We start from the raw sequence: 27,905 nt of genomic DNA on the forward strand, positions 1-27,905 counted from the left end.
AAACAAAAGAATTGGCTTTGCCTGTTCTTGGCTGTTCCAATACTTGCAGAAAAAATATCAAATCAGAAGATGTTGATTAATTTTATATACATATATATATATATATATATATATATATATATATATATATATATATATATAATTGCACAGCTCTGACGATATTTACAACTGTAACATAAATGATAGTTTTAACATTAATGTACTCCTTACTGTTGTCATTCCTATAGTGACAGCTTCTTCACATAATCTAAGCCAATAATAAATGATTACAGGATGTATTACTATTTAACAAAGAAAAGGTATAATTGTTGAACTGGTTAAGTTTTCTGTAAGAAAACATTTATGGAAGGAGTCTGGAGTGTAGATACTTAAATTTTCCAAACCCGATGTTAGTTCCTATTATTGATTACTTTGCAGTAGCTATATACAGTTGTTCTCTCACCAAGCTTTCATTTTTTCTCTCTCTCTTGAAGTTAATGAGACTAAAAATTGTAGCTTCTTATGTCACTGACAAATTGGAAAGTGCAAACTCCTCTGTCCTGAGGACTTGAGTCTCATCCTGGCCTAGGTGTTCCACTGTGAGAACCAAGGTTTCAATCAGTTCAGTCAGAAAGGGGTCAGTAACTGCAGATTGAAGCAGCTGTTCCAATGAAAATAGGTAACCAATTGCCTGGATTTGCTGTAAGACTGTTCATGTTGGTACACTGGAAAACAACATTGCTGTAACATTTTCACTTACATTTATTGAATTTTAGAGATACCCTTAGCAACTCATATTTATCTCATGTTTACAACAGAACAGTTGAGACTACAGCAGTAGCAGCTTGGTAGGGCTGGGATTTGAACTCACAACCTTCCAATCAGTCTATTGTCATAACCACTGAGCTACCACCAACCATAACCATAGAACCTAGATGCATGAAAAGGGTCTATTATGCTCATCAAGCTTTTCAATTCATATCACTGAAAGACTGTTTACGTAACCAAGCAGAGATATTATAACCATAACAGGCTAATTGGACATTTTGGTATTTTTCCTGGTCATAAAAGACCTAAAATTAATTTGTCATACAATCAACAGTGCCTTTGTGGGTATGCTATGACTCTGTGCAGGAAAGACAGTATCAATACAGGATGACTTTAGGATCAGGATTAGGAAACACTGCTTTCAGGCACTGGCATTACACCAAGAACTGTAGAATTAAAGAACGTTGACAATCTTTAACAGCATACCTGTTCTTGTGGTGGTGAGCGGAACTCTTTAGTTTTCTTGGCAGTAACAGCAGCAGACATGTTGAGAGCAAGCATTAACTCATTGTAACGAAACTTCTGGTTATACTGCAGCTTAGACACAAAGCTATCAGAGAATGACACAATGGCCTCAATACGGTGCCTCAGTTCACAGTCACAGAAGTACTGAAGAAGTTTGCACATCTGAAACGAATTACAGAAATGAGATAAAAGTTTTTTGTACATATAAGTTTAATTGAATCCTTCAAGTTTCCTTATATGTTTAAGATGAAATCCTGCACTGTGTGGGTCTTCAGAACACAATCAATGCATAATCTGTACTATGTGTAATTACAACTAATTTGTTTACTTAGAAATCAAGAGTATTGTTATACCTGCAGTTTTACTGACTCTGGCAATTTCTTCTCCAACAATCCCTTTATTGGCTGCTTTGTATCTTTGGCTTCCTCCTCTCCAGCCTCCACTGCCTTCTCTTCTGCTCCTGTCATCCCCTCTTTCTCTGTAGCTTCCCCCATTTCATCTGCTTTCTGCTCCCCAAAGACATGCGGTTCGATGAGGAGCAAGATCTTATGAACATCCTGGCTCGCTAGCACACCCATGGTTAGCAGCGTGCTAATCAGTCTGAGAACTGGCACAAACTGATATTCCACGCTGCCCCCCACAGGATCTCGAATGTGGTCTCCTCCACCCTGAACAGCCTCTGTTAGCATGCTAATTGCCTTCTCCCTTAGAACATCTAGAGGAATTTCTGGGCTGTAGAGATACTGGTCACGCTTCGGAGTGATGAAGCATGGTGGAGCAAAGCTAAGTCTGGGTTTTAGAGATGTACTGAGTCCTACACCTGGTGGTTGGTGTCGCTTGGAGGTATCTGGAAAGAGTCGGATGCTGCGAGTCTCTGCTGTGATGGGGATGATGAACTCATTGTTCATCATAAGCTGGGCAGCTTTGGCCGTCTCTAGATGGATACTGATGAGGACGTCATAGAAGCCTTGGCGCAGCATGCCAGACAGGTATTGGTTGTCAATAATGTAAAGGAGCTGTGACTGGTCAAGGTGGCTGCAGAGAGCATGGGCTACACGGGTGTTACCAAGAGCACAGAGAGCACAGTAAAGTTTTAAAGTGTGATAATGGAATGTCCGCAAATCTTCTTGCTCAGAGAGTTCCATGATATCCACACACCTGTGTAAGAAAAATGAGAAGTTACCCATATTCACCATGCTTATGTTGGTACTGAACAATAACAATTCAGTGGGCAGCAAGTGAAGTTTATGTAAGTCTAAACATGCTAACTTGTTCCACACTATCTATATTAGCATACTTCACTGGGTACCATCTTTCTTTAGGTCAAGGCAAGTGGAAAAATTGTGAATCTTTCCTGGATAGTGTAGACTTGTACTTTCAAAGAACTGTTGCTGTAATTATAAAGACTGTCTTGTACATATCCCAAGAGTCTTCATAATCTGCTCATACTTAACATCCTTTTAACACACTTAGTACTGTTTATGCTTACTCTTCTACACCTGTATATTGTACTTTCTGACAATACAAATAGCATTTAATTAAATGAATTTTATGCCCATTAAGTGACAGGTAATGTCTTAAAGATTACATGACAAGTCCAGTCACCTTGACTATCATTGCAGTGCTGCAAGGCTCCTATTCACAATATGCTTAAATATAACTTGCTATATATTCATAATTTTTTGTCTTTTTACTATATGACTGTTCACTGTAATACCACTATCCACTGTCACCCAGAGAGAAGATTGGGCTCCCTGTGGAGTCTGGCTGAATGTCAAAGATTCTTTCTATTTTATCTCAGGGAGTTTTGCCACTGTCTGCTCTGGCTTGCTCATTAGGGATGCAGACCTAGATTTCTATAGGCTGTATTAGGACCATGTCTATTGTTAAAAAACACTATACAAATTAACTTGAGTTGGGTTTATCTAACTAGTAGTTACTTTTATCATGTCTCCATACAGTAAGTATACTGGCAACAGAAAGCATGTGCAGTTAGACAGACTAAGCACAGTACTGTGGATCCATGAGAAAAAAGTTAATTGTGAGCTTATGATATAAACAAGGAAGGACACGGTTTCTGATTGCTTGCTCATTCCACCCTTATTCAGTGGCTAATGTGAGAAGGAAGTGATTAGTATACGTGGGTATCACTCCCATTATTTGAGGGACAGCAAACTCTCACAGAAAAGCCATTCAAATTGCAAATATATATGTCTGACAATGGAAGAACTACTTGTCCAGGCCACCATTTTACCTATGAGTTGTGAAAGATCTACTGAGATCTTCTACTTGGGAACAGTTGAATGTGATCATGAACTTGGAAAATGAGTTAGTATTAGGAGTGATCATGCCTTTCTCATGGACAGCATGTATTCATATTTTTGCACCACAGATACAAAGACAGAAAACTACAAAGACAGAGTTCCTTAAAATTATGTATGTAATAACCATTTATATGATGCAGCAGTGGTACCCTTTTAAAGTATATGGTGTTGTATCCACTGGAGAATAATTATTAATGTAACTTGGCAAGAATTACTAACCTAGACCATTTATGTTCCTAACTAACATAGGGTAAGTCTACGCTAGGTAAGTGTATGTGTATACGAACCGGTTTTCCTCTGGAATGTGTACTGCCAACATCTGCAGAGGCTCCAGACACTGCACCTGCCAGCCATGTCTTTCACTCACTCGAGCTGTGTCCACCTTCAGAAAGGTGTTGGGCATCCGGCTCCACAGAACCGATTTAATAGTCTGGATATCCAGACGAGGAGGACATTGAGGGATTGGGTTCTTGTGTTCACTCTTAAAAATTGCTGATGAAAGGGGCATAGCATTCTGCAGTGAAGAGATCATGAAAAACATTTTCTTGGCTTGTTGCTGAAACTTAGGAAAGCATACGCATGTAAAAAATGTACATTTTTTAAAAAGTCTACAAGTAACTGTTCTAGAACATAATTTGTCCAATGTTTCCGATGATTGGTTTTGGCTTATAAAGATGCATATAATGTTCTGATGCCAAAATAAGAAATATAGTTTCGATATTTTTTTTTGATAATTTTCAAATTATTGTAGGAGTCACAATCAACCACAAGAAAAATGGAATACAGCTTAATTCAGACTACATACTTTTATAGGAAGTAGCATATTTTGAATACAGCAGTCTTTTCATCAGGGTGACACAATTATGGATCTAATAGCAAGTGAACTCTATTTAATGCACTTTTTTGAGTGCAGTTTGCATGAGTTAGAGCCTTAGTAAACTGAACATTAATATGAGACACTTTGCATATTATGGCTACATTAAGTCACATTTTGAACTGCACATACTCAGATTTGTACAGCTGAATCACAGTAACTCACAATGCATACAACGTAACAGGGATTTTATCAAGGTTACAAGAACAAATATAACACGACACATTCAGATCCAAAACGCTGAAACTGCTCCTTTCTCTTATAACATGTCGTCCTATCCTCTAAGGGGCTGTGACCATTCAGTGGGTATTAATCTAAGGTTAATTTATCAAGGTTAGAGTTCAAATATATAATTTGAACATATTGAAATAATAATGTAACTATTCAAGTTATTAAAAATAATAAACAGTACCTATTACTAATATGTACCGTTAAAGGCACTTTTTCACTGTGACCCCGACAAGGATAAAGCTGTTATTGAAGATGAATGAATGTGAACAAAGTGCATTTTCTAATAAGCATTCAATGAAACGACCATGATATTAAGATCTAATGCAAATGTCTTTGGTTCCAGCTCTGTCATTTAAATGAAGTGGAGCGTTAAGCTATTAGGGAGACTCACTAACCTTGATCTTTGTCAATTCAAACTGGAACAGATTTGGACTGGTGGGTCGTACAAACACAGCAGGGAAAAGCTTTGTATTTGGCTCCACCTGCACAACAACACAACCCAGCTTGACATCAATTTATTTGATAAACCACAGTAATACACTCTAAGTCACTGTTATAGAACAAGTAGCTCCTGTGAGCTTTTGCATTTGCATTGGTGGCCATAGAAGTCACTGATGTAAAGTGGCTCTGAATTAGCAACTAATTTTAAAGGTATCCGTTCTTGTACAATGAGTAGACTGTCTGTGTTTGAAGGATGTAAGAAAAGGAGAGAGGGAAACAATATTGTGGGGTAGGCATGCCAATGAAAACCTTTGTAATAACAGTGAGTGAGGGAGGTTAGGTAATAAATGGGGAATTGATATTTAAAAAAATGGTGAGAGAGAAATGAGAAGCTGAGTAAGTATGTCAGGCCAAGTATGAGGCCAAGAGAAATTAGGAAATGAGGAAGATAGAGACAACGAGGAAGAGACTGATGCAGAAAAAAGAGAGAAATTGTGCATGAATACGAGAGAAGCCAGCCAGATGACCACCTGAAAACATTTTAACTGGCTCTTATTGAATGTTGCCAGCAGAGGTGTGCACATGTGGCAGAAAATCTAACATAAAACCAAGAGATAAGTTTGAGAAACCTTCTAATTACTTTGAGTTACAGAGACATATTAAAAAAAAACTGTAGCAAAATAATGGTTTTATTTCACCCTCAAATAGAAATGGGCTTACTCTAATTTAATACCTGCCTGTCACTTGTGTCAATTTTCACACAACTGCCATTTCTATAATGATTTTGAGGCTTGGTAAAATACACTGCTAAGACAAAATTATTCTGCTTAGTTTAGAATATAAAGGGTATCAAGACTGAGATGAAGACATGATGAGAGGGGATGCTGAACAAGGCAAATTCTGTGGGACCCTTCCAACACAATAGCTCTCTAAAATGGCTTATACTGGTATGTAAAACTCCCATAATGAATGTGCTAAATATTCTTGTTCAATTAAGGCTCATGTCCATCTACAGCAAAAAAGGACATCATTTCTATTCATCATAACATGAACAGACTACACACTGTTTGACTAGTCTTTTACTTTTTTTATTTGGTCTTCACCAATCTTAAATATGTAAGTTCCTACTGTCTGAGACCAAAGTACAACCAGGAGCACCAAAAACATATAACAGTACCTGATATGAGGTTGGAAGCTCTCTGCCATTGACAGTAAAGGCCACCAAGCCAGTAGCTAAATCAATGAGGCAACCAATCTCCAAATCCACATTACTTCTGCTGGAGGAGTGGCTGGAGCTAACGGCATCACCTCCCCACACCATGTAGCAGTTGCTCCTTCTAACACTGAAAAACAGGGCTGGGTTAGTCTGACTAGCATATATCACGACCAATCACAACAAAACAGATCAAGGATGTAGGTCTCATGGACCCAATTCAAGAAAGCAGTTCAAGGATATACCTTTCATGGACCCGACCTCGCTCGTCCCCTAGTGTAACTGTCACAGTTCGGTTCTTGCTGAGATTAAAGTAGTTGCTGTAGTAATGGTAGTCAGGTGTGACCCAACCAACCCACACACATGAGGGATCCTGACCAGCAAACACTCGTACTGAATGGTAGTACTGTGGAAAACAATGAACTCATCATTACACTAATAGGGACCAGGATTGAGTTCATGAACAATTTCAATAAAATGAAATTTATTAGTTGAAATGCTTGTGAAATACTTGATTTTGACTGTCTCTCACTAAGACCTGATAGTATATGTATATACAAAACCACCTTAACACAGTCTTGATCTTGGTCTGGGCCTCACTGTTGAGAATCACAGGCTGGTCTCTGCAGTCTAAATCTTGGTCTGAGATTCAGGCTCATATTATTGTTTTGGACAACACCATAGTCTCTTCATTAAGCTGAATGTAATAATCATTTCCATTCACCAACAGTCTATGCTCTGGCATTTCCTTTCGGGTTAAGTTGTGACAGAACACAAGTAATGTCCTTACATATTTATTAACAGAACATACATATGTGATCAGCTCATGTTGATTACATTTTTAAAATACATCATAAATATTCATAAGGGGTAACAGTTGATAGTGAAGCCTAATGCCAGCTATCAATTTTTGTTGCTAGTAGCTAATCCAAATTTAAACATTGCTCTATTATTATTATAATACCAAAGATTTAGCTGACTACAGTAGTTAATGATCTATGAATATACAGTCCCCTCTGGAAGTATTGGAACAGCAAGGCCAATTCTTTTGTATTTTTGCTACACACTGAAGACATTTGGGTCTAAAAGATGAATATGATATGATAGATCAGAATTTCAGATTTAATTTCCTGATATTTATTTACATGCACACAGATGTGTTAAACAATTTATAACATGGCACCTTTTGTTTGAACCCATCCATTTTTTAAGTGATCAAAAATATTGGAACATGTGACTGACAGGTGTTTCTTGTTGCCTAGGTATGCCCTGTTAGATTGATTGTTTAAACAACTAATAGCTCTGAATATCTACTCTTGGGCTGACCCCTGGGTTTCACCTTTGAAGACCGCATTTGTTGTTAAAAAGGATAAACCAGCATGAAAACCAGAGAGCTGTCTATAGGAGAAAACCAAGCCATTTTGGGCTTGCATGGCTGCTTCTGGAATGGGCTCAATTATCCTTATTGATGATGGTAGCAGCAGAATGAATTCAGAAATTTACAGAGAACTGCATCCAATCAAATTGGGAGATACTTCGTCATGCAGTAAGACAATGACCCAAAATACACTGCCAACACAACAAAGGACTTCATCAGAAGAAACGAGTGGAAGGTTTTAGACTGGCCAAGTCAATCACCAGACCTTAACCTAGTTGAGCATGTATTTCACCTCCTGAAGAGGAGACTCTTACTAGTGGATTTAGTGGATTTTTTAAAAAACTGTACTACATGTACTCTTATAATCAATAACACATGAATGAATAGAATATGCCATAATTCCCAGTGACTTACAGTTGTTATGCTACTATAGTCAGTTCTCCTCCCCTCATCTACGTGTTTCATAGATTTGACAGGATACCTGTGAAACAGTTAAAAACATATCAGCATATCATCCTTGGTAAACAGACTCATATTACATTCAACTTGACATTCTATACTTGGTTTATATATTGCATTATACAGTATATTACAGTTAAAAATTAAACATACATAAATCAGTATTTTATTATACAGATGTGAGGAAAGAAATTCTAGGTCTCTCGACCTTAGTGGAAAAAGTGGGGAAAGGGTTCACTGGGACCCCTACTCTTGATTGCTTTGTTATCAAATGAAATAAATTATGTCTAAAATAATTTACAAATAATTTATTTTCATGATGTGTTTTAATTAAACATGAAACATATAAGAATAGTCACATTTTTGGAGATTCTCAAACTATGTTGTAGTAGTTACCACAGTTACGGCTCTGATACACTACATAGGATGGGTTGGTGGATATCTGACCATCACACACATATGTGCTTTTTGAACATCCCATTCCAGATTTAGTCCCCAATTTGCTGTTATAATAACCTCCACTCTTTCTCCACATGTTCCACTACATTTGGAACATGGCTGTGGGACTTTTCCCATTCAGCCTCAAGAGTATTAGTGAGGTTAAGCACCAATGTCGGGCAAGGAGGCCTGGCATGCAGTTGGCATTCCAGCTCACTGCAAACGTGTTCAGCAGGGTTGAGGTCCAATTTTGTAGCATCAATCCGGGGAAGGCCCACATATGGGTGTGAAGGTCAGGTGTCCACAAACCTGTGGCCATATACTGTATACTGTGGAGGAATTTTGCTGGTATGGTTTTGCTGGTTTGGGTCCACTTGTCCCTTTAGAGGGATAAGTCACTGCAAATCAATGCAAAGCTATTGTGACTGATTGCCTTTATCCTATGATGAACTATCTCTATCCTGATGGAGGTGGTCTCTTCCACAATGACAGTGTCCCCTTTGATTAGTATGGTGAGTATCATGTGTTACGGCCTTCTCTCTCATTAGGTCTCAACCCAGTTGAACAGCTAAGAGAGATTTTGGACTGATTTGTTACACAGCAGTCTCCATCAGCATCATCAAGACACCAACCGAGGAAATCTCTTTTGAAAAATAGTGTTCATCCCTCTTGTACAGTTCCAGAGAGTTCAATCTATTGGCCAAGCTGTTCTGGTGAGTGGTGGTGTCCCAATACCATACTAAGACACTTTATGATGTTTTTTTCCTTTAATTAGTTAGCCATATGTATATTGGCCAATAGTGTCTTTGTCAGAATTTTTAGCTTCTTAAAATTGGTATCAGTGGCAAAATTTTCATATTGATCAGATCCTAGTTCTTACAGAATACATTTTTTACAATACAATTAAATGCTGCTTGAAGCTGCTTTACAATACAATTAAATGCTGCTTGAAGTGAGGTAGTATAGTTTCACCTATATTTGAGTTTGAGTGGCTCTTCTTCATGCACTCCATTCATTTCAGTGGCAAGGACACTCTTGTAGGTGGAATGGAACTCAACAGGCATGCTCAGACGGCAGAACACCATGTCAGCGTTGCTGTTCTGCGTCCCAAATGTCTTGTGAGTCACCTTCAGACATGGGGGACTGTCAATAGTGCCATCGATCCTTGTGACCTGCAAACATCTAGGCTTTAAACTCTCACCATATATTGTTTATTGTGTAAAGTCCTTCATGGAGTTCACTTAGCTTAAAATGGACCAAAAGAAAAAAAAGAGATAAATCCACGCTTTATATATACACTGTGTACTGTATATCAGCACAAACCTATTAAAAGAACAGGCTGGCTAAACACTTCACACAATTTCCTTTTTACCCTAACCAGCCTTTTTGCATTTCAACTTTGGATAGAAGGTGGACTACTTCCCCCATTTTCTTCCAATTTCATCATTGCCAGTTTCCACCTACTAGCTAGTTCCCCCATTGCACAACAGCTACCAGCCAGAGAGGGGGAGGGATAACACATGGTACCTCAGAGACATGTGCAGATTTTCAAACTGCTGATCACATAACAACATAGGAGGCATCCCAATACACTTGGAAGAGATGCCAACTACACATGAGCTCACAGATACCAATGTTGCTCTAATCAACAGAAGAGAGATTAATGCCATCTTTCCCACTCAAAGAGCAAGACCAGGTATGCTATCTTAGACTCAGAGCCATAGAATCACTAAGATGCGCACAGTAGAGTATATATGACTTGGCATGGATTTTGCTTTTGAAAATACAGGAAAGTAAAACCCAGGGACTAATTCAATGTACTTCAATAATCAATTTTGCACTTTGCATGGAGGAAACTTGGGTCTTACCGCAATATGACTATGATCTTTGGGAACATTGACAAAAGTAGGGAGGCGCTTGCTAAACCACATGGTGACCTCCCGGTTCATGTTGACAGCAAAGGGCTCAAATCCCTCTTGTAGGCCACACATTGTGTAATATTTGAAGGTACTGGCATCCTTGCCCAGGTTCATACGTCCAACTTGGGAAAGACCCAGACTACAGACTGGAATAAAGCCTAGAGATTACAGAATAGAACAAGGATTGTTTTTTTATGTATAAAAATATTACAGTAGCACAGTGTGAACTGCAAGGAAAATGCACCTTTACCCATTTTTACGTACTATTTAGCATTGAATATACTCCACAAACTTAGAAATTCTCTTGACAGCTAGTGTCTATATAGGCATGAGTGTAAATAAAGGATGGAGGGACTGTTAGAGAGACTAAAATAACATTTATTTCACGTTTAATTGCACATCAAAAGTAACTGAGCACAATCTCTAATATAAATATGATTTCTAAAATGATTTTTGTCAGTAATGAAGAGACAGGAGAATAACTGAAAAAGTTTATCTAAAAAGAGTTTTAAAAAGTAAAAAGATTTTTTTTGTTTAAAAATTTGTGCTTTCTTTTCAGCCTTCATTTCTAACAAATAATTTGTTCATGTTTATTAGAAAAAACTGTAATCCCAAGTTTACTCAGGGTTAATCTTAAATATCCACACCAAATGTAATTAGAAAAACTTGCAGATATTAGACTCACATCAGTACTTTCTATAAATTAGTGGCTGTGTGACAAAACATGATGAAAGAATAAGACATTCTCTCTTACCATCCTCAGTCTCAAAGTCAGCAAAGCAAAGTTCTGAGCCCTTGTTTGTAATGAGTATTTCTCCATTAAGCGTAAAGATCATGGACTTGTCCTCCATGTTAATCAAGCAGCCCACCACATCCCCAGCATGCCAGCAACGACCAAACAAGCGGCTGCCCTGGTGGAGACGATGACCCTAGGAGTACAACAATAAATAGCATTCATACTCACACCCAACACATATTAGGTTACAAGTTTCAATACACTTTCTGGAAGATTTCTTGTAGTTACTTCCAGTTGTAGCTCACTGTTTTTCAATATCCAAGTTAATATTTAAGCATGTCAAATCTTACAGTTTTACCAGTGTCCAAAATATGCATAAATACTGTATGTAAACTGTACAAATAGAACCCCATTTTCACATTTAACAACCTTATTAGATTTCTTCAGAATGTATTCATCAGTTCACTGGTCAATTTACATTTGTAAACTTACAAATAAAAGAGTACTGAGAAAATTTATTCTGCCCCATTGCTTTTTCCAGATTTTATATTTCAGATGTAATATTCTCAAAGCGTAGTACATTGATGCATCAGACTGGGGCGTTTCATTTGCAAAACACATTGTTCTTCATGCTCTCAATGGATGAAAGAAAAATGTAATTAATCACTTACTTTATATTGGTGACTGACATGATCTTTGCATCAGATTATAATCAGAGGTGTCAACAAGACATCACTTAGCAAGTATAAGCAATTCCACTCATGCTATGCTCGTTATCATAGTGCACATGCAAAAGCAAGGCATAAAATTGAGACATTGTTTATTTTGGTGTATCTGTGACCATTAGTGCAGACCATTTGTGGCGGCACAAATGTGAAAGGGTTGTGTTTGAATGAATCCACTACTAAGCTGTTAGGCAAGTTACAAGCTACAATGTCCAATTAAAGCAGCTTCTCACATTCCCATGCTAAACTCGTCAAGAGGAGAGATGATAAAAAAAAAAAAAAAAGGTTGCCAAACTGCCCATATTATTGCTGCAAGATTCAGTGCAGTTTCACCTTCGCAGAAAATCCAGAAGCTAAAGGGCTTGATAGTGTGCCTACTGCCTATCTGTCAGAAGTCCTTAGCTAACAAGATACCACAAACTTCTTCTATATTGACCCCAAAACTGTACTATAGACCTGTCGCAAGGGACACTGCTCCAGAATATATTCCTTGACCATTAAGGAAACTGCTGTTATGGAGGACTACATTCAGCAATCTCTAGGTCAGGGGTTCATTCCAGCTTTCAGTTACCCAGCATCTGCCAGTTTCTTCTATGTGGAAAAAAGATGGAGGACTGTGCATTGATTACAGAGGACTGAACCAGATGACCAAGAAATTCCATTAACCCCTGCCTTTGATGCTGGCTCCCCTGGAACAGGAGTGTGGACCCAGAGTTATTTTACCAAACTTGACTTGAGGAGTTTATGCAAATTTATACATATCCCAGAGAGAGATGAGTGGAACACTAACCTCTCCATGGACATGTATGTATATCTTGCGATTCTGCACAGCCTGGCCAACAATTCGTGGTGTTCTGGTTGTTCCAGTTGCACTCAGGACAGCAAGACCTAAGCTGTCTTGTGCCATCATAGATCCTGTCTTATGCTCAGAAGATCCATAGCCATTTTCAAAACACTTCTATGGCTTCTATGTATGGTTTGATGAACAGAATGACATTCCTATGAGTAAGTCCACGCCTTCATGAAACGACCAGGTACTCTGTGTCATGTTTATGCCAGAATCAGCGAGGGACTCCCAGGTGGCTCCACTGCCTACAAACTTGGCCCCCTGAACTCCATTTCCCAACGCACATCACAGACTACAAACATGACTGCCTTGGACTCCAGCTCCCACACACTGATTGTGCACACACACTGATTGTGACTGTGCCCTAAGAGCCATGCCAATGATCTAGCCCTACATAAGGGTTTTTTACTACAATGATTCCTGTATTTCTCATAGTAAGAGGGAGTCTCTGAGTAGTGTAAAATTACTCATTTCATAAACCTCCTCATGGACAAAGCACTCACCTAGGCTACAGTCATTTGCACTCAAAGTGAGGAATCCATTTCTTCAAATGAATGCTACATAGTGTGCTTTCAAATTGTGTTTTGATCACTCCCCATAGGGAAAGAAAATAGAGGAGAAGCTTCTAGACATCAAACAGGGCAACCAAATGCCTCTGAGTTTGCCCTCATGTTCAGCGCTGAATACGGTATAAAGGCAGGGGTTACACCCAGACATTCTGACTGCTTGCCTGCCACTTTGACCAAGAGACCTTAAACACACTCATCGACCTGTCCATCTGCCTCGGTTGGCTTCTGAAATAGCGAGAAAAATCTCCCACTGAAGAAATACTCTTTCCTAATCCAAGAATCACAGAGCCCATGCAGGTCGGGCAAACAAAACTCAGCCTTTTTGAATGCCTGCACCTGCAAAAAAAGAAGGACTGTGCTTTTACTGCAGTAGCCCTGAGCACCGTGTCACCCATTTCCCTGAACGTCCTCCACTACCACCCCACAAGCAACCTAACTCTTCCCATCTCTCAGCCACAGTGAGTTCCATTCAATTTATCTCCTACCCAGTCTTCTCCATTAATATACTGATAAAACAATCAGAAGGTTTTTCCATCATTTCAGCACTGATTGAATCCACAGCAGTGGGAAATTTTATCAATCATGCCCTGGTAGAGTAACTGCACCTTGACACCCAACCTCTCCAGTATCCACTCCAAGTCCAAGTCCTCCATGGAGGACCAACTGGAAGGGGCTCCATCACACATTACACTAAACCAGACATGTTTAGTAAAGTCTAGGACAGCGGCTTACATCCTCATGACTGCACATAGAGCTTATAGGAGGCACCACACCACCACGCAATGGCATCTACACACTAACAGCCTCTGAGGAGTAAGCCATGGAGGAACACATCGAGGAAGCGCTTAAATATGTATACATTCTACCCTCAGCATCACCCGCATCAGCATGAGTCTTTTTTGTCAAGCAAGTGCTAACACATCTGCTACAGAACCAGACCAACATAAAAGGAAAAACTTTCCACAAATCAGAAATCTCCTTCCTGGGTTATGCCATCAGTGCCAAGGGGGTTCTCAAGGAGACGAATAGGGTAACTGCAGTCTGAGATTAGCCCAAAATTTTCACCGTGAAGGACCTCCAAAAATTTTTAGGAATTGCCAACTTCTATGTAAGGTTCACTCACAACTTCAGCCACATCGCTGCAGGGGGACTAAGAAATTAAAGTGGACTTCAGCTGCTGATCAATCCGTCTCTCACCTCAAGGAGGTGTTTACCACTGCACCCATCTTTAAACACCCAGACCCCTCTAGACAGTTAATCGTAGAGTTACACGACTCAGAAACCGGAGTTGGATCCAAGAACACCAAAGCCAACTCTCTCTCACACCCCTGTGCTCCCCAAACCCCTGAATGATGAATGCATTCTCCCTCAGTCATGCATTCTGGGTGCAATTTCTTGGGATATTGACAGAGAGATAATCCATTAACAAGAGCATCCTGTCCCATGGGGAGATCATATATTCCCATCATGTTGAGAGACAAACTGATCACATGGGCTCACACATACCCTGTCACCAGAAATCCTGGATTTCATGAAATCTGTCAGCTCCTCCAAAAGTAAGTAGTGGTGGCCAAGCATGCACGAAGACATATACAGGTTCATCTCATTATGTTACCAGTGTGCCCAGATCCTGCTGACCGAGAAATTAATGCCTCTGCCTGTTCCCCAATGTCCATGGTCTCACCTGGCTATTGACATTGCCAATGACCTTATTATTTCCCAAGGAAAGACAGTTATAATGGTCATCATTGACTGCTTCTCCAAATCCCTGTGCCTCATTCCACTACCCAAACTGCCTTCAGCCTTCACAACTGCAGAAAAACTTTTCTAGCACACGTTCAGGGTACATTGGTATGCCAGAGGACCTATTCGGTGACAGAGGCACACAATTCACATCCAATGTTTGGTTCAGTTTCATGGAAAAATTAGGATTATAGTCAGTCTCACCTCAAGATACCATGAAATCGACACACTTCGTCTGTCCACAGCAGATGTAAGAAAAACTCTATCTAGGGCTCACCCACACAAAGCCACAGGACATGACAACATATCGGGTCAAGTACTCAGAGAATGCTCTGAACAGCTGATTGATGTCCTCAAGGACATCTTCAACACTTCATTGCGGCAGGTGGTTGTGCCCAGTTATTTCAAGTCAACAACCATCATACCCATGCCAAAGAGGTCCAAGCTTGAACTACCGCACCATAGCACTCACCTCTGTCATTATGAAGTACCTTGAGAAGATGGTAAAGAGAGATATTAAGACCTCGCTTCCAGCCTCATTCGACCCATACCAGTTTGCATATCACCCAAATTGGTTCACTGATTACACTATATCCACAGCCTTACACCTAGAATGTTGTTCACTGACCTCAGCTCAGTGATCAATACATTAATTCCACAGAAACTAGTCACAGAACTCAACCCGCTCAGCTTCACTCCCTCCCTCTACAATTGGATGCTGGACTTTCCGACTGAATGACCATAAATTCATCAGCAACAACAAGTCTCACAACCTGGTCTCACCACACCTTGTCCCTGGCCAGAAAGCCCAGCAGTGCCTCCATTTCCTACACCAACTGAGGAGAACTAGGCTCCCCCACCACATCCTCACCACTTTTTTCAGAGCAATCATCCAGAGTGTTCTCACCAGCTGCATCACTGTCTGGTATGTAAACTTCTGCATTGTCCTACATTGAGCCCGTCTAATTATAAACTGCTAAAAGCATTGCATGTCATTCATTAATAAATAAAAAATTGTAATTAGTGGCAAATCGCTGTGGTATAAGCAGAATAATACACTTCAGAACATACTGTCATCAGTAAATAATACAATTAATAATACATTGTGGGGTATTTGCTTCACGTCGAGCCACATCACACCACCCCGGTGTGTGTTTTATTTTCTTGAAATGGCACAGCCTGCTGTGTGTTATTCCTTACTTCATGCCATGTTCATGAGGGTGAGCCACTCTCTCTCTCTCACAGACAAACTTGTAATGATGGTGTTTAGTGAGAGAAGAATAGAAAAGCTAAAGCTAAAACACTGATAGTTTCAATTAAAAAAGTAAACAATACACTGTTAACGTTAAATGTTACAATACTATGCAAATATACAAAATGGATGACATTACAGCCTCATATTGCATTTCATTCAGTGGACTTATGGATATAAGTAAAATATGCATAAAATTAGTAAAATATGTGTAGCCATTTCATAGTTTACTGAAAACAAATTTAACTTTAAATGTTTTATTTTAATTAATGATGCTAAACATATATGTGATGTTTACACAGTTTAGAGGTAGAGAGAAAGATCCATTTAAATCCACAAATTTCAAGTTTCTTGGGTGTTTGTTTATAACAAATTCGTTATCAGATTAACGTCCTTATTTGTAATTTAAAATGGGAATTGGTACTGGATACAGGGAAAAATGATTAGATTAGTTCTAGAGGAGAAATTCAGTAGCATACAGAATGTTTTGTTAATCACAGTTTTGTTTTACATTAAATGATTTAAAAAATGCCCAATGATATTTAATCAGATTTAACCATTATTTGTTGATTAATTAACAAGAATAATCAACTATTAAAATATTTAAGGTTCTTTTGCAGTCCTAATTTCTATGGAGGGCATGTGTGTATAAAAACACAGGTTTTTTTATGGTCCATCTCAACTGGAGTGAATTTAAACACAAGAATATAATAGAATAAAATAGAAGCTAACCCTAACCCTAAAAGAGGCTTCATAAAAGTTTTCAGTGTAAATTTGCCTTTAGAAGCTGAGTTGTTTGTTCTTGTTACAGATAAATTAAGTCTGTTGTATATAGTTAGTATTTGGATGAAGTGGCCTATCTATGTTAAAGTGGGGTGATCCACAAATCCAGATTTTAAGACATGGGACATAACTGTATAATGATGTACATGAAAGTATCTTATCACCCAGTCTGCACTAAGAGGGTGGAAACAAACACAATTTTGGTCCAAAATGGATTTGAAAATCTCACTGCACTAGTAGATTTCTGTACCACCCAATTCAGAGCTGTGCATTAATTTATGACCAAAAACTGCATAAACACAATATATTTGGCTTCAGCCCAACCAAAAAGTAGCAGCACGCCAGCATTAATCAGCAAATTAAGCTTGCATCAGCATGAAAGTAGAGCCCTCTAAGTCTTTTGGACTCAAGTTTCAAGAACGTCTCATTTATATTACAAGTTGCAAGTGAATTCTAAATTAAGCCAAAGCCAAGTTCTAAGTCCTTCATTTTTTGGGCTTCCAATCCCACAAGGCTAAATTTGTTAAGTGTTTTCCACCTTCTATATGTTCACATATACCAGAGACATTTTAAAAACTGAAAATTCATTGTACCACTTTTGAAAATTTTCTGTTTTACTGACACAGATCTTTTGAAAATTGTCAGTTTTAGGGATCTTTATACACCAGATGTCCCAAACACCTTCAGAGAGTGCTGTGAGTGGTAAAACCAAGATCTCAAATTGTCTATTAAGCTTGATAGAATTCAAATTAAAAAGTTACTGACGAAGCAGCTAGTATCTAGGATATGAGACATTGGTATAGGTGTTTACAGATTAGGTGAAAAGTGTTAGCTAGTCTATAAAAACAGTAGCCATAGACTAGTCATAGTCTACATTAAATTCTCTTTTTTTTTCAACAGTGCAATATGTGTTTTGTACTTGGATTGTAATAAATTAATCCTTCTCTGATTTTCCAAATTGCTCATCAGACAACATTTAATTTAGCAACAAGTTGAAATTTGCCAAGCCTTGTAATGTAAATAGACTCAATATTATGTTGTCATGTCACCTAGTTATCACCTAGTATAATTCCTTTCTTTATATCTCAACATTCTGTAATATCTTTAGGTGTTTTCCAGATTTATTTTAGGTGCCGCTAGAGCCAGTTAACTTTAACATTAACACTAATCTGTGTTTAGCAGAAGTCAGCCACCCATTATGCCAAATTATGATCTGTGTCTATAGTAAGAAATGGATCAAAAACTCACTTTATAACCATCAAAGACGTAGGCCTGATCATCTGTTCCCAGTTCCACATCAGGCCGCACACCTGGCCGAGCCCAACCGACCCTCATATCTCCTCCAGTCACCACCTCAAACTCAAAATACCACTTCCCTGTTTTCACTGCATACGTCCTCTCCAAACGGAAAAAGCGAACTTTATCGATGCTTAGTCTCTCCATCACATGACCTGCAAGCAGGGATAGAGAGCAAGAGAAATTAGGAAATGCTGAATTGTCATGTCCCACAAATAAAACAGCATTAGCTGACATAGTACTGAGGTAGGAATAAGTGTTTGAGTAAGCTGCTAGCTAGCTAGCTATACCTAAATAGCTTAGTTATGGTGGCCATGTTATAGATTAACTGACTGTTTTTCTGCTTGAACAGTGCAAAAAAAATTTTTTACATTTTGAATGCAACAATTCAGTCAAGTACAGATTTTCAAAAGCGGTCCATAGACTTTTTTTTTAATTTAACATTCCATGTTGAACTAGATATGTTAGCGAACTAGATAGTTGAATTGCTTAGAGTAATTCCATTTGGTGCATCTTCACTCATTTGATCAAGAATATGTTAGATATTTAATTTTTTATTTTATTTTGGGGGGAAAAATTCATGTTAACTATGTCAGAATATACCAAATTTCTCTCCAATTAAGGATTGAACCAGGGACCCTGGAACTGTGAACATCAACTGCTTTTTATCACCTGATCATTCAGGCTGCAACTCATGGTGCAAATACAACACACCGCACTTGCCATTTCTTGATTTTCAGCCTCTAAAGCCAAAGTTAAGCCCCACACCCTGTTCCTCTATGCAGTGCTATTTTTACAGAAAAGCAACAGGTGTGAATCTTCACATAAGTCATAGTCAATATCGGGTGGAGAATACCTGGCTTTAAAATACATCATCATTGGCAAGAATTAATTACAAATAAATATTTAAGAAGTGGAAAATACCAGTAAGCATAAAAGTGCACATGAAATTCTTGCTATTTTTAAATAACACATTGCTGATTAAACTTCCCTAAGGCACTCACCCCCCTCCTGGTCAGGAGGCTCGATGTTATAACCATATCCAATTAGTGTACGGATGGCTTCACGCAGGCTGTCTCGGTTTGACTTCTTGGTGCGCTCGTCAAGCAATGCATATGGCACAAGACGAGGATTGCGCTTGCTTTTCAGATCCTAAACAGAGATAGAGAGGGAGGGTTATGCAGTGTTATTTAGTTAGCCTGCTCTAGGGGATCGCATTCTAAACTGCTATGTTACGACTTCCCTAGCTTCCCTGGTTTCAGCTCATTGAGAAATTAATTATCCATTTCTCCCCATTATTACTTCTTTGCTAACATTCTGCTTTATATTACTGTTCTCTGGGGATGTGAAAAAAGTAGTGTAGTAGTACACGTCAAGTGGAGATACACTAAAATTATGACATATAGTTTGTCTTGTTGCTGCTGTGGCTGTTGTTCAGTCTACTGTTGTGTATTACATATACTGTACATATTCTGTGTATCATGCTGTACCTGTACTCTTATATTTGATACAATATTTGTGCTAAATGCAGTCTTGTACAGAACTATTTTTTGTCTTTTATGTTGCACCACAGTCCTGCATTTTATTTTATTTTATTTTTTTTTTTTCATTTTAAATGTGTTTATGGATAGAATGACTGTAAAAAAAGACTTGCTGTTTCTTTTGGTCTTGTAACATGTAACCCCAAAGCCCAAACTATTAAAAAATCAAGGTTCATTAAAATAGCATTGATGGTATGCCATTAATGTAAAACACCAGCTCAGAACATCAAACTGAACTGCGGGTTTGATTACCTGCTGTATGCCATAGGTCCAGCCTTGTTTGATCCTATCTTTGGCCCAAACATTGTGTGCGTTCTCGGCCAACTTGTCAACAAGGAGCTCTTGTGCAGGGCTCAGCTTCACTTCTGAAAGCTCCAGTGGCATGGGCTTATAGCCATTAGACATCATGTAGCTTTGCAGAAGCACAAAATTAGTTTTAGAATGAGGATGATTACAGGTTTTAGAAAGTATAGCAAAGGTTGTGCCATACTGACATTCTGTTATTCACTAATAACCTGATCATTAGCTTTCTGATTTCTATTACTAATAACACAGTTTTTATTATTCCAGTATTCTGGTCTGATTTTAATGTAAATCCATAAATGCTCTATAACAAACAAAATGTGCACAATACTAGACTCAAATGCCTTTTTTGTGAAATTCATACATAGTGTATAATTAGGTCTTATATTCTGACTAGAATATGAATCACAATAGTCCTCTAAATTAATGTAATTTGCTATTGCACTTTATCATCCACTAGCAGGTTAACACATTGGCCACTGATCTCTGCAAAAGACTTACTTCTTTGGGAGTTTCACTTTTTTTAGCTCCTCCTCAGCATTGACATTGACCTGAACCACATGGCAGCCCAGAGCCAAAAGAGTCCTAAAGACACATCATCCAGAGCTGCTGAGAGATTATGCTCACATTGCTATATCCCAGGGGTTCCCAAACTAGTGGTCGCTTGATTTACAAATAGGGTCACGAGAGAAACACACAATCTCCTCTTTTGTTTTATTCATTTATTTTACCAATCAATAATAGAAATAATGAATATGGATTATGAAAGCAAATATTCAGCCCCTGTCCATCTACCTTCACTAGACAATCTAGCGGTGTGTTTCAAATCACATATTTATGTACTATTCTAGACTGCTCTTGAATATTAACACTAATCGGTTTTCCTATTACAATGAGTGTTTGAATTTTAAAAATCTCTCATGTTACCTTCAAACTTACCAAAAAGTTTAATGTACCAGTCTTCTCAATTTTTTAGATGAGTAAACACTTTTGAATGTAAGGTCAGAATTTTCAATTTGAGACGCAGCCCATGACAATAATCATGACCATGCAAGAAAGTTTTAAAGAGAAACAGAGCTTCTCAGTGTGCTTAATGTCTCTGTGCATAAATTCACTTAACATTTAACTTTTCGACATGGAGACGTGATGGACAGGTATGTTTCGGCTCTCCCATCTATAGTGGGTGTGGCTTTTTATTCCTCCAGATACATAAGATTCACAGGCAAGCGTGTGAACAATGGCGCTCACATTGCTGCTGCTTCTGCACATGCACGCAAAATCACACGTCAAGTATGAACCAGATCCCTCTGCTTCGTGTTGGCTGTATCACACCAGCCCAGCATGGATTATTTCCCTAAACCAACACAACACTTCCCACTAGGCTGATAAGTCAGCACAAGGAATAATGTTGCTAGATTATAACTCTGGAATTTAAAAAACTTAGGGTGGTCAAGGCTTGTGGTCGCAGAAAATTCTTATTGTCCATTTAGAGTCGTTTGCTTAAAAAGTTTGGGAACCCCTGCTATACACAATGATAAATTCTCAAAAAATACTGTTTGTCTTTCAACACATACGAAAATAGCGTGAGAAGCAGTGGTGAAAAAAGAGTAGTGCAAAGCTCTGTAAAGATTACAGGCATTGAGTCTTTTCATATATACTATATAAATGTCTGCCAAAGTACAACATATCTTCCAGTTATACCTTTAAAATGAGTCTGTACCTCAAGGTTGTCTCTGTTCTATTATAAAAGAATTGCATTTTACAGACGTGATTAAATTGTGATTAGATTAAGCTGTCCAGCTCTAAAGACAAACGAGGGCAGCACATCCTGCTCAAAACACCTGACAATTTGTGATAATAGGCCATTTTGCATGACCTGTAAAGCAAACGTCCCCTACCACTACCAAGAACTCTTTTAATTTGATCAGTTATTAAAAACAAATACGAGTTTTTCATAATATACTTCCCTAAAAAGACTTAATAAAACTTCACTATTATAAAAATTGTATTGTCTTTTACTATACAGTACATAGTCAACATCAAATGTTGCTTGTTAAGAGAGAAAATACTTATATGTATGAGATACCATTTAAACAAAATATATGGTCTCTAGCGAATTTTAGAAGATACAAACTGATCAACTTGTGTATCTCACACACAGAGCATTTTGACATCCAATCACTTCTAGGATGGCATGTACACACATTCATCCACACCCACAGAGGGCTTACTTTAACGTCTCTGTTGACATCTGCAGGTTGTAATTCCTCTCTGTTTCAGGCAGCTTTGAGAAATCCACCAGGCAGGGGTGCTGCCTTTTATTATCGTCCCTTATCTGAGGAAGGACAGCACACAAATCATTACGGCAAATTGGATCCACTGTTTAAAACCGCCAAGAAAACGGACGCATGTGGCAAACGGCAAAACAATGACAATACAATTTGTGTAGATAGCCATAGCAACCCTGAAACTGACTGAAGATTGCTATAAAGAGGAAGACGAAAAGCATAATGAATGGTACTCAAAGACACACACATAGATTTGGAAAGGAGGAGTGGCATTTTAGTGGATATATCATGTAATGTAGAGGAATCATGGTCCGGAATACTAATGCCCTGGTTTACTAAAATTGTGTGTGTGTAAAAAACACCATGCAAAAACTGTGCAAGCTTATTTGCTGTCAGGATTTATGGAGGACTGTATATATCATATAAGCAAAATAGCATGTCTTGTCAGTTTTGCAACTTGGAGTGTTTCAGCTGAAAAGTACAAAAAACAGGATGCTGATCATGCAAATAGATTATCACCCACAATATAATTTACTGCAGCCTGAAAGTCACTTTGGCAATAATGATTGCCTACCCTAAGGGTAGTTATTAAATTCATGTGTGCTCATTTCTGCCATTTAAAAAAAAATAAAACAATTGCTTTTTTAGTTCCTCAAAACTGTGTTAGTATTTCAAAAGCTTCTCAAAATGATGAATTAATGTTACCTCCGTAAATTCAGTTTCAAACTAAATATTTGCCTCATGGTCAGCTACAGTGAACACCTATGGTGAACAATTAGAACATAATACTTCATTTCAATATTTTTATTTCCTCCAAGCTTGCACATGGCACATTTATACAATTACTCTTTAGAAGACTGCACTTACAAATTAGTGCTCCTTAATGGGCATTTTAGTAAATCAGGGCCTATGTGTGTATGCAGGGATTAAGCGTGAGTGAATAAATAGTCGTTAAGTGTTAATTTATTAACACTTAGGTTACTACTATTAATTACTGGGAGATTACTCAGTAAGTATTATTGGCGTAGTTCACACTTAACTAAGCAGTAATTACTGAGTCTTACATTTCTGCTGCAGAACTACTAGTTAACTATGTCTTTTTTTATAACCACTGATTAGTTACTGATCACATTAACACTAATTCCCAATTAATACATTCGTCTCACCTTCCTCCTTTACTAATTTACTCATTACTAATTACTGAAGGGTGACTGTTTCATTATTTAGTAGTTTAGTAGTAGATGATCTGAAACAATGTTATAAAGTTCAACACATGGAAACTCAGTACTAATGACTGAAAGGTTACTGTTTTGTCAAGTTTATTTATCATTTGCACAGTATGCCAAGATATATGTACATTGAAATGCTTGTGGTGAGGCTCAAGTAAATTGCTCACATAACAGTATATACAAGACACCAAAACTCACTCTCACACACACACACACACACACACACACACACACACACACCACACCACACAGGATACAAGAACATAGACAGGTCTTTTTAAAGTACACTTGAATCCAATAAACAAAGTACAATATAGAATACACATAAAGTATTGTATGGGGAAAGAAAGAAAGAAATGCTATTTACAGTAGGAAAGTGTTACACTCAAGTTGGCGTAAAGTGTCCACGTGAAAAGTGACCAATTGGCAATGGAAGTAACGTGGCTTGGTGACACTGGGAATGTTCATGAGCTGTCCTATAGGCTGTGTAGGAGCCTAATAGCCTGCAGGTAAAATACTGCACAGGTAAAAAGGCTCTGAAAGCACTTGCCAGATGGCCAGATTTAGAGAATTTTGTGAGTTTCCCTCAAGCACCATTTCTGGTGGACATCTTGAACGGCTGGGAATCTGTTGCCTCTGATGAGTTCAGTTGTTCTCACCACTCTCTGGGTTGTGGGCAGAGCAGCTACTATACCATAGAGTGATGCACCCAGCCAGGATGCCCTCTATAGTACAGTGGTAGAAGTTGGTAAGGATTTTAGGCATCAGTCCAACCTTTGTCAGCTTCTGCAAGAAACAGAGTCTCTGGCAGGCAGACCTTATGATTGTGCCGGTGCGGTGGGAGGTGAGGTCATTGGTGATGTGAACACCAAGGAACTTGAAGTTCCTGACTCTTTCAACGGGGGCTTGGCCAGGCAGTAGTTTGAAAATGGAGGGCGGAGTAGGCGGAATGAGAGGTTTGGAAGTACGTGCACCTGGGGGGAACTGTATTAATGACTGTTCTGTGCTGCAGTGAGGAGATGAAAAAGATAAAAGTCAACAAAATAGACTTGGGGAGAGAGCTGAGTTGCACAGAATGCTGAGTGTGGTGTGTATGTGTGTGTTTGTGTGTGTGTGTAATTTTATTGAAGTAACAATGCTTAAATGTGAACGATATGTTTATTAAAGCCATTTTTAATTGTCCCACACCTGTCTCCCATTTCCTCATTCCACTGGTAACACAGAGAGTGTCACAGTTATTACCATAATAAAATGTTCGTAGGGGTCATAGAAAATGCATAATTCTTCGCTTAAGTCTATTTGGGGTCGTTTGCCCAAAACCTTTGGGTACCCCTTCTGTAGGCTGTCTCATCTCTGTATGTGATGAGGCCTAGGATGGGTGTGTCATCAGAAAACTTGAAAATGATGCTGAAGCTGTGTCTGGCAACAGAGTCATGCCTGAACATGGAGTACAGGAGGGGGCTATATACACACCCCTGGGGCACACCTGTGTTCAGAGTTAGTGTGGAGTTGAGGGTCTGTAGTTGAGGGTCTGCCCATCAGGAAGACCTTTGTAAACTATGTAAGCTAATGAAGAATATGTGTTCTTCATTGCTTCATTACTTTGTACTTTTACACTGTTGTCCATTTCTCTCTTTAGACCTTGACTGGCTAAGTAAAAACACACCAAAACTGTGCTGCTCTGAGGAGACCTGTTTGGGACATTAATAAATCATACAGACAATTACATTTTAAACACTGATATGCTGAAATTAGCTATGGTATATTAGCTACTAGATCTCCAGGAGGAAGATGAGACTCAGCAATTGTCCCATACCCATCCCAATGTAATCTTATTAATCAGTAGTTATTATAAAAGAGCCATAGTTAGCTGCAGGAGAAACCCATTATATATATCTCAGTAACTACTGCTAAGTTATTAGTGAACTACCCCATGCAAGTTACTAGTGAACTCCAAGCATTCTTACTGAGTAATTAATTAGTGCTCTTTAGTAGGTAATCACAGTAACCTAAGTGTTAATGAAGAACTAGTCATTCATTCCTGCTTAGCCTTTGCAAAGTAACCTAGAAGTTATAGGACAGTATTGTACATGTTATCGGCATTGATTTTTACTTCTGACATGCTTTATGAATTCAGATTCATGTTCTATTATTTTATGGTGAATTACATCTTTAGGATAAGCCTAATCCTGGGGTTAGTTTTTTATGTGTTTGTGGGTTTTTTTAAACCACAAATACAAACCACCATTATCTGTATTTTTTTTTTTTTTTTTTTTTTTTTTTAAATGTAGTCCTTACTATACATAGAGCATCACTGCTGGACATAGAGGAGGAACTGCATGTCTAGACAAATTTAAGGAAGCACCCATGATACCCTGATAATCTAAACTCATCACCAACTGTGCCAGAGACATTTACATTTTGATCTTGATTCTCCAGCCAATGCTACATCACCCCAAAGTTAACAAGGTCTCATTAAAAACAGACATAAAGTCCTGCCCACAACAGCTGGACCTCGATGATGGCAGATTAACAAGTGAAAAGCTCGACCTGACATAATAGTTGCTCTTGGCCCCAATTGAGAACTCTATTAAAATACTGTGAGGAACAGAAAAACTGGCCTGAGTACAAAAAGAGACTCATTGAGAGACTCATTGAGTCATTCAGGCCTGAAGAGAAGGAAATCAAGGCGAATGTACAGAGAAATATGATCAATATAAGACAACATATTAATCATATTTGTAGTACATACACACAAATGCTGGGCTTTTGCTGATGATTTTGTCTTAAAGGGCCTACTGTGGTCTTACAGCCAATTATTTTTGAAATTAATAAGAGAGGATTACAGATAGTAACTATTTCATAAATTATGAAGGTCTGGTTTTACAGACAGAAATTAATCAGGCTGAACTGAGTTAATTACACAGGAATACTACACTGAAATTCTAATGGGTTAGAGAAATTGTATACATATTCATAGTATACTCACGAAAAGTGCTGAAACAGCGATCATGGCGAGATTTATACCTGCAGCATATATGTGCTGTTACCCATTCAGCCCTTTAATCTGAGTAAATCAATCACATTTTAAAGCAAAATCAATCATACCCAACATGGGAGAAATGACTGAACTGAGTAATCTGGAACATATGGAAATTAAAATGGAGTTGATGGTTTCAATTGCACAATGAACCAAAATCTTTTTCACTTACCCTCTGTTTAATTTGATCAGCAAATTATAAGAGAGAAAGCAAAGTGAAGCACTGAACAAGCTTTTGCTAATATAAATGATGACCATTTAAAAATTCTGAGTAAAAATCTGATCTGTATTATCTAAAAGTTTTCAGTGGTATGCGCTTGAACTATTGGTGTGGATGAAATTTGAGTGTGTGTCATAAAGTGTATGATCTGGTCAGAACTAAAATATATGGTTGTGTTTTAAAAGGGAATGGGCTATGTACTATCAGGCCTGCTGATTTTTTTTAATTTTTTTTTTTAGTCATACCTTGCCATAAGACCAGCCCAGTTCAATCTTGTTAATGGCCCACAGTTCATGGATGTTCTCAGCCAGCCTGTCACGTACTTTCTCCAGGTGAGGAGGCATGACAATCTGTGGCACAAAAAAGGGTTTGCTGTGAGCCATTTATTAATTTCCTTTTCTACTATGTCATTTTAGCTGCTATGTACATTTTAATTAATATTAAATAAGAATATATAAAAAATAAAAATATTAAAATACTTGAGTGACAGTGTGTGAGGTTGTGTAAGTTCTGTCTCTGTATGCGTCCTCGTATGCGTACACTCACTGGCCACTTTAATAGGAACACCTGTACACCTGCTCATTCATGCAATTATCCAATCAGCCAATCATGTGGCAGCAGTGCAATACATAAAATCATGCAGATACAGGTCATGAGCTTCATTTAATGTTCACATCAAACCTTAGAATGGGCAAAAATGTGATCTCAGTCATTTTGACCATGGCATGGTTATTGTTGCCAAACAGGCTGGTTGGAGTGTTTCAGAAACCGCTGATCTCCTGGG

General features: G+C 38.3%; 1 protein-coding gene across 15 annotated transcripts in view; it reads right to left on the bottom strand.

The window, feature by feature from the left end:
• LOC113530100 (ryanodine receptor 3) overlaps positions 1-27,905 on the bottom strand; it is a 159,827-nt gene that overhangs the window by 67,123 nt on the left and 64,799 nt on the right. For all 15 annotated transcript variants that reach the window (XM_026919849.3, XM_026919835.3, XM_026919847.3 and 12 more), the window contains 16 exons: positions 27,367-27,471; positions 22,576-22,679; positions 20,846-20,929; positions 20,294-20,453; positions 19,505-19,652; positions 18,453-18,655; positions 11,304-11,478; positions 10,499-10,707; positions 9,603-9,802; positions 8,148-8,214; positions 6,601-6,761; positions 6,320-6,485; positions 5,097-5,183; positions 3,884-4,110; positions 1,626-2,430; positions 1,234-1,434 (listed from right to left, as the gene is read on the bottom strand). In XM_026919849.3, coding sequence (XP_026775650.3) covers positions 1,234-1,434; positions 1,626-2,430; positions 3,884-4,110; positions 5,097-5,183; positions 6,320-6,485; positions 6,601-6,761; positions 8,148-8,214; positions 9,603-9,802; positions 10,499-10,707; positions 11,304-11,478; positions 18,453-18,655; positions 19,505-19,652; positions 20,294-20,453; positions 20,846-20,929; positions 22,576-22,679; positions 27,367-27,471 — 3,102 coding nt within the window. The remainder of the gene's footprint in view (positions 1-1,233; positions 1,435-1,625; positions 2,431-3,883; positions 4,111-5,096; positions 5,184-6,319; positions 6,486-6,600; positions 6,762-8,147; positions 8,215-9,602; positions 9,803-10,498; positions 10,708-11,303; positions 11,479-18,452; positions 18,656-19,504; positions 19,653-20,293; positions 20,454-20,845; positions 20,930-22,575; positions 22,680-27,366; positions 27,472-27,905) is intronic.

The sequence above is a fragment of the Pangasianodon hypophthalmus genome, chromosome 10, assembly GCF_027358585.1.
Source record: "Pangasianodon hypophthalmus isolate fPanHyp1 chromosome 10, fPanHyp1.pri, whole genome shotgun sequence".
Taxonomy (NCBI): domain Eukaryota; kingdom Metazoa; phylum Chordata; class Actinopteri; order Siluriformes; family Pangasiidae; genus Pangasianodon; species Pangasianodon hypophthalmus.